This window comes from Protomyctophum bolini (assembly GCF_963924005.1).
Source record: "Protomyctophum bolini genome assembly, chromosome: 7".
Taxonomy (NCBI): Eukaryota; Metazoa; Chordata; class Actinopteri; order Myctophiformes; family Myctophidae; genus Protomyctophum; species Protomyctophum bolini.
In genome coordinates, this window is record NC_137868.1 from 43,612,559 (window position 1) to 43,620,702 (window position 8,144).

The following is an 8,144-nucleotide window of genomic DNA, read 5'->3' on the forward strand; positions in this document are numbered from 1 at the left end:
AGGGTAACTGGACTAAGGAAAGGAAAGGTACTATGTTTACCCAGGGTAACTGGACCAAGGAAAGGAAAGGTACTATGTTTACCCAGGGTAACTGGACTAAGGAAAGGAAAGTTACTATGTTTACCCAGGGTAACTGGACAAAGGAAAGGAAAGTTACTATGTTTACCCAGGGTAACTGGACTAAGGAAAGGAAAGGTACTATGTTTACCCAGGGTAACTGGACCAAGGAAAGGAAAGGTACTATGTTTACCCAGGGTAACTGGACTAAGGAAAGGAAAGGTACTATGTTTACCCAGGGTAACTGGACTATGGAAAGGAAAGGTACTGTGTTTACCCAGGGTAACTGGACTAAGGAAAGGAAAGGTACTATGTTTACCCAGGGTAACTGGACTAAGGAAAGGAAAGGTACTATGTTTACCCAGGGTAACTGGACTAAGGAAAGGAAAGGTACTATGTTTACCCAGGGTAACTGGACTAAGGAAAGGAAAGTTACTATGTTTACCCAGGGTAACTGGACTAAGGAAAGGAAAGGTACCATGTTTACCCAGGGTAACTGGACTAAGGAAAGGAAAGGTACTATGTTTACCCAGGGTAACTGGACTAAGGAAAGGAAAGTTACTATGTTTACCCAGGGTAACTGGACTAAGGAAAGGAGAGGTACTATGTTTACCCAGGGTAACTGGACTAAGGAAAGGAAAGGTACTATGTTTACCCAGGGTAACTGGACTAAGGAAAGGAAAGGTACTATGTTTACCCAGGGTAACTGGACTAAGGAAAGGAAAGTTACTATGTTTACCCAGGGTAACTGGACTAAGGAAAGGAAAGGTACTATGTTTACCCAGGGTAACTGGACTAAGGAAAGGAAAGGTACTATGTTTACCCAGGGTAACTGGACTAAGGAAAGGAAAGGTACTATGTTTACCCAGGGTAACTGGACTAAGGAAAGGAAAGTTACTATGTTTACCCAGGGTAACTGGACTAAGGAAAGGAGAGGTACTATGTTTACCCAGGGTAACTGGACTAAGGAAAGGAAAGGTACTATGTTTACCCAGGGTAACTGGACTAAGGAAAGGAAAGGTACTATGTTTACCCAGGGTAACTGGACTAAGGAAAGGAAAGTTACTATGTTTACCCAGGGTAACTGGACTAAGGAAAGGAAAGGTACTGTGTTTACCCAGGGTAACTGGACTAAGGAAAGGAAAGGTACTATGTTTACCCAGGGTAACTGGACTAAGGAAAGGAAAGGTACTATGTTTACCCAGGGTAACTGGACTAAGGAAAGGAAAGGTACTATGTTTACCCAGGGTAACTGGACTAAGGAAAGGAAAGGTACTATGTTTACCCAGGGTAACTGGACTAAGGAAAGGAAAGGTACTATGTTTACCCAGGGTAACTGGACTAAGGAAAGGAAAGGTACTATGTTTACCCAGGGTAACTGGACTAAGGAAAGGAAAGGTACTATGTTTACCCAGGGTAACTGGACTAAGGAAAGGAAAGGTACTATGTTTACCCAGGGTAACTGGACTAAGGAAAGGAAAGGTACTATGTTTACCCAGGGTAACTGGACTAAGGAAAGGAAAGGTACTATGTTTACCCAGGGTAACTGGACTAAGGAAAGGAAAGTTACTATGTTTACCCAGGGTAACTGGACTAAGGAAAGGAAAGGTACCATGTTTACCCAGGGTAACTGGACTAAGGAAAGGAAAGGTACTATGTTTACCCAGGGTAACTGGACTAAGGAAAGGAAAGTTACTATGTTTACCCAGGGTAACTGGACTAAGGAAAGGAGAGGTACTATGTTTACCCAGGGTAACTGGACTAAGGAAAGGAAAGGTACTATGTTTACCCAGGGTAACTGGACTAAGGAAAGGAAAGGTACTATGTTTACCCAGGGTAACTGGACTAAGGAAAGGAAAGTTACTATGTTTACCCAGGGTAACTGGACTAAGGAAAGGAAAGGTACTGTGTTTACCCAGAGTAACTGGACTAAGGAAAGGAAAGGTACTATGTTTACCCAGGGTAACTGGACTAAGGAAAGGAAAGGTACTATGTTTACCCAGGGTAACTGGACTAAGGAAAGGAAAGGTACTATGTTTACCCAGGGTAACTGGACTAAGGAAAGGAAAGGTACTATGTTTACCCAGGGTAACTGGACTAAGGAAAGGAAAGGTACTATGTTTACCCAGGGTAACTGGACTAAGGAAAGGAAAGGTACTATGTTTACCCAGGGTAACTGGACTAAGGAAAGGAAAGGTACTATGTTTACCCAGGGTAACTGGACTAAGCTCAAGAACTTGTTTACAGCCAGGCCCTGCTCATATAGAACATTTCATGGTAGGGGTTCAATGCCTTGTCCAAGGGCACTTCAGCGGTGGTAATTTTAACGTGCCGGTCCGGGGATACGAACTAGCGCCTTCCGATATCAAGACCGCTCCGCAAACCTTTCGGCCACCGCTGCCCGGCTGTACTTTTTATTTGTATTGTAAAATTGTTTGAAAAATAAACATGTCATCCAGGCCGTTTCACTCATGAAGAATCAACGGACTGAGAGAAAACGCTATCGTTACATTTTCGCTAGAAACAGACTGTATCATAATATGAGTGACTGACTGTCGCAAACGATACAGAGACACCTCCCTTACAATAAGGCAGAGACAGCTTGTTTATTTTTGGACCACAATGCTTATATGAAATGAAACTATGACCCTGTGTTATGAATTACTTCCGTGAACCAGGGGAATCGAGGGGATAAGCGAGTGAGTCAGGGCTTAGCCTTCGGCGCTCTGTTGTTCATATAGAGGTTTGGCCTTATAGACGGAAATGTGGCTTTTTACTGCGTGTTTATTTAAACTAGTCGTGTAGTGTAGTCCGTTACAAAATAAGTTCTTAAACGTTGTAAAATAATAGACATTTTTAGCTTGCTGCTATCTGAAGTAGCCCTGCAGTAGTAGTGTGTTGTCGTTGTTGTGTTGGCTTCTAGTTGACATTTTCAAGAGTAACGGGCTGTTCACACCAAGCACTATAATTATAACGTCAGGAAAGAAACGGGAGTAACCAGGTGCTTTATAGCAGGGGTTCTCAACCCGTGGGTCACGACCCCTCGGGGGGGGGTCCCCAAATTATATTTAAAAAATAAAGAATGGCTGGACAATAGAAATGAAGAGTTTACATAGTACACATAGTACATGCATAAACCTTCCTTAATGATTATATCTGGTTCAGTATTCATTTATGATATTTTTCTCTATTATAAGGTTATTTTTTGCAGTCAGTTTGTATTGGTGGTGGGGAGGGGGTGCCGGGGGGGGGGGGGGGGGTCGCGAGACATGGCCAAAGCATTTCCGGGGGTCCCACCAGCCAAAAAGGTTGAGAACCCCTGCTTCACAGGAGGTAAAAAGATCACCATAGTAGAAACATAAATAAAGATGCTCACACGGATCAAGACGTATAACAGAACAACAGACATCCGGGCACTCAGGGCGAAAATGAAGACCTTTCATGGTCAAAGAATGTTGGCAGTTGCATTTGAATTAAAAATAGGATATTCCTCTTTTTTTTTTTTTTTTACTCTCGAGTGCCCCGGACAATTTGCCGTTTTAACTATAATTATTATTTTTATCGATTCCGTCGACTAAAACCAAGACGAAAAATGTCTGTCGGCTATTTCCGGCAAAATGTACATTTGAGTTTCAGCTGGTTTCTGTTTCCGAGTCAGCCCAGCAGAAGATACTGTAGTGCATACTGTATATGTCAAACTCAAGGCCCGGGGGCCAAATCAGGCCTGTGAATGAATTATCTTTGGCCCGCGGGTAGATATTGAATTAGTATTAGTATTAGAACTGGCCCTCTGGTATATTGCACAGACCACCATAATACTACAAGTCCCACAATGCACTGCGAGTGCATGGTCACGTATACCGAGGGCCCGGAAGCGCAAGCATGCGTCTTCTCTTCACTATTCTTCACTATTGATCAGCAGTGAAAGTATATCACTTGTGGTCAACTTTCAGCTATACCCCTCTCCCCAAAAAATGGCCCGTGTGTTGAAACACAGTCCGGCCCTCGACTTGTACCAATTTCTTTATTTTGGCCCACTGTGTATTTGAGTTTGACATCCCTGCTTTAGTGTATAGTGTAGGCTATACTGTACTATGTACTGTACCTCCAGGAGGTGTCCCCACACTGCTGCCCAGGCCCAGTATAGCCAGAGTCTTGTTCCAGGGCTGTAGCAGCTGAGCGCTCTCCTCTCCTCTCACCCAGTGAGGGACCGTCACCGGTTCTGTTGGTGTTCAAGGTGGGGCACAGACAAGCACGTCATTAATCCATTCTGACCCGAGATCAGATTCTAAAAATGTATTCTACATCCTGACAGTTTTCCATTCTGACCCGAGATCAGATTCTAAAAATGTCAGTCGTTCTCCTTTATAGCAGATTTTTCAAATATAGCAGACCTACAAGCTCGTAGCGCGCCAAAAATAGCAGATCTACAAGCTCATAGCGCGCCACCGAGTGGCGCGCTACGAGCTTGTAGGTCTGCTATTTTTTTTTTATTATCGAAGAACGACTGACATAGAAACATTAGCTTTTTCAGAAAACTGTCTTTTCAAACAGACATTTTTAGAATCTGATCTCAGGTCAGAATGGGTTCATTTATCCATCCATCCATCCATCCACCCTCACCCAGATGAACGTCCAGTCCGTCCTGGGTCATGGCGTTGTGCATGTACTTGATGGCCATCTCCAGGCTGGGGGAGCCGCTGAATCGGCTCCCGATGGCGTCCGTGAGGTCGGCCAGGCGTGTGTAGGAGCGGTTCTGGGCCGGCCCGGACACGGCCAGGTCTATGATCCGCTTGGCTACTTCGGCGTAGCCCGCCACCTCCGCTGCTATATCTGCTATTCAACAAAAATCACACCTGTGTGAACCAAGTGGTGCAACTCCCCTCCCTCTCTCTCTCTCTCTCTCTCTCATTAGAGAGTAGAGACACAGCACTACCCCTCTCTCTGTTTCTGGCGCCCCCTACTGGTATAACTATGTAACATACTCGTGCTCATACAGGTACACAGGTACACGGACAAAACTGGATGTAGAAGTGGTTGCACCACTTAAAAAACACAAAGGGAATAAAAGGGGTAAATGGTGTGTTAGTTAACCAGTTTAGACCTTCAAGTTCAATTCTACAATGTCTTCTTTGTGACAGTTTTTCTGAAAAACCTGCGTTTCTGTGTCAGTGGTGCTCAAACTTTCATTTCAAGGACCCCCAATATCATATATGTAATTGGCTGCCAACCCCTATCTGAAAATATGTTGTTCCGGGGACCTCCCAGAAGCAAAGATTTTAGTTAAAAATGTTCGCTCAGAAATAATATACATTCAAAGATTTGTGCCACATTTTTTACAAAAAACGTCATCACGCAGCACGTTTTTGTTTTCAGGAAGTAATTAAAATTCACTTTTGCTATAAAAATACACAGAAATTAAAATGTACCCATTTTTTTTGTATGGTATGCTGATGCTCATATTATGATCACGGATGTGGTCTAAAAGTGTCATTTCACTACGCCTTTAATGACAATCGATAGAATGATTTCAGCTCTAATTCCCAGTACCAAGGGAGAGAGTGGGGCATACCTTTGTGTGGTTGGGGTTGATGATGGGAGAAGAGTCTGGATGCAGCAGACTGAGGCAGACACTCACAGACACACAACATGATGGACAGAGAAAGCCACAGAGAGAGAGACGAGGAGAGAGCTTCTCCGTTGTTCTGGGCCATCTGGAAGCAGAGGAGAACATTGGCACGTTTAGAAAGTAGGATGACATCTCGTCTTGATCTGCTGCTGAATCATCCAGTTTAAGAAGCATGTCGATGCGACACACAAAGTTAAATCCACAACATGAAAGCCAAAGTAAAATAATGATCCCGAGAGCTGATGATACTTCTGTTTATCTACAACTGTATGTATGCCAGGCCAGCGCAAACCACACCAGTTGCAACTCAAGGAGTTGCATTGGTGTGGTTGGGAACAGAAGTATGAACCCGCACGGCACACTCATATCTTCTCCAATTATTCATTTATTGGTGACGTTTCGAGCCTGGTCAAACTGGTGTGGTTGACCTTAAAATGGTTTTGTTTTTACTTATTAGTCCTGCTCAACATGCAAGATTCATGCCAAGACAAGTACACAAAATCATACAGGTTGTATGATATAATATAATAATATGACATTTCAACAGAATTTAAGATCTAAACCAGTTTGTTTGATGGATGGTGTTGATGATGATGATTATTATTATTAATTGAACACAGTCCAATGGCAGTGATTCTCAAATTGGAAGAAAGTGTAGAAATACTGTTACAAGTAGTCCAATATGACTTTTAGTATACAAATATTTTGAAAATAGCAGATTAGGATACTTTCAAATGCCCGCAATGTTATGCATGTTGAAGAGGTTCATATGTTTTTCTATCAAAATCGACAAAGTAATGTATTCAAATAAATTGCCTCCAAGATAGAAGAAAAAGCCTATACCGAAATCTGGAAATACTCCAGTCTCCAGTAAAGCAAACAAAAATACCTCAAAAATTAAACAGGCTTACAGTACTTGAGTAAATGTACTTGTTAGGATAATTTACACCACTGCTGTTTGAGAAACAGTGATTTATTGTTGTATGCTGTATGACTGGCTGGCACCTGATGATGATTCATGTTGAGCTCAGCTGTAGGCTACTTACACCAATAAGTCCATGACTAAACCACCTACTGTCTGTGGATCAGTCACATAAGTGACATGACGAGTTATCATTATGTCATATGACACGTACGTTTCCTTGAGTCACAATAGCAACCAACGTTGTCTAGCCTGACACTCCACTGAATTTACATTTCGTTTCACTTCATGAATCGCCAGGACTTTTTTTAATGCTAGTAGCGATTCAGGGCTGGAGACAGGCTGACTGTTGTCGATTGAAAGAGCAGAAGAGAACAGCTAACGTTGCACTGAATTGCAACTTCACATATCGTCATCACATTGCAGAGAATTGTAGAACACAAATGGTGCAACAATATTTGAACCAGTCCAGTACCATGGGAGAGAGTGGGCATACCTTTGTGTTGTTGGGGTTGATGGGAGAAGAGTCTGGATTTAATATAACTGAGCCGCATACAAGTTGTAGCGTTACTGGTTACTTGTTTAAAGTGAAAATGAATGTGCAAGAGAACCGTCAGCTGTAAACACTTTACGAGACAATAAGAAGATGTGAAACAACGGCGTCAAGTTAGACAGAATGAAACAACATGAGACTCGGCGACTCCCGCTAAACTTCAAAATAAAACTCACATTGACTACCAACAGTGTGTTTTTTCTTCCACCGAAAATCATTTCCATTTATCACAGCTTTTGGCTACTGGTCTACACAGCAAGTAAAGAAGCAGAAATACTACAAAATTGTGCTGCAGAGTGAGAAGCTGCTCGGCTGCTCTGCTGATTGATCTGACCTATAGAGGTAATTAGGCCTACTTATTTGGCAGCACCTGCAATTCCAATAGTAACCTATAAACATTTGAAAAGGCTTTAAATACATATACTATTAATATTTATCAGGTTTGGCCTTATTAATAAGGCTTGGATTTTGTATAGTTTGGGATATGAATTAATTAATTAACACACAGTACGTGCTGAAATGAGCATGACTGCACAGTACACCTGTTAATAACATTTGAGAACGGATTAAGCACATTAGAAATATCATCAGTTGTGCTGATTAGTGATTAGACAGAGTTTTGCCAGAGCTGCATTATTGGCTTTGGTTTGGAATGGAACAAAAAAGCCAGGTATACGCTGTATTTTTAACATCAGTTGTTGGTGGTAGGCTACATGGAGAGACAAATATTTTCTGAGGTGGTACTTCAGTATAAAAAGGTTGGGAACCAATGGGCTAGAGTACTACAGTAGCCTACTGGCTTCTACTACTGCCCAATAGACAAAGTGAAACCAAAAATATAGAGTCTAACTCAAGACAACAACCTTCTGTAGTACAAAATGATAGGGTACACAAACTTATGGGCGTTTTTTGGGCATGTCATTACAGTATAAAATAAGTCTCATACTTCATCGTTGTTCATCTTGGTCCAATAACTCCGAAAT

At 42.2% G+C, this 8,144-nt stretch overlaps 1 protein-coding gene across 2 annotated transcripts in view; it reads right to left on the reverse strand.

The window, feature by feature from the left end:
* LOC308318889 (carboxypeptidase Q-like) overlaps positions 1-7,241 on the reverse strand; it is a 30,207-nt gene extending 22,966 nt beyond the window's left edge. Inside the window, exons 1-4 of one of the 2 annotated variants that reach the window (XM_080768604.1) lie at positions 7,105-7,241; positions 5,630-5,771; positions 4,681-4,890; positions 4,163-4,279 (exon numbers count right to left, since the gene is read on the reverse strand). In XM_080768604.1, coding sequence (XP_080624730.1) covers positions 4,163-4,279; positions 4,681-4,890; positions 5,630-5,771 — 469 coding nt within the window. In that variant the 5' untranslated portion in view covers positions 7,105-7,241. Of the gene's footprint in view, positions 1-4,162; positions 4,280-4,680; positions 4,894-5,629; positions 5,772-7,104 lie in introns of both variants that reach the window. The other variant, XM_080768603.1, reaches the window with a different exon arrangement.
* Between the last annotated feature and the right edge of the window lie 903 nt (positions 7,242-8,144).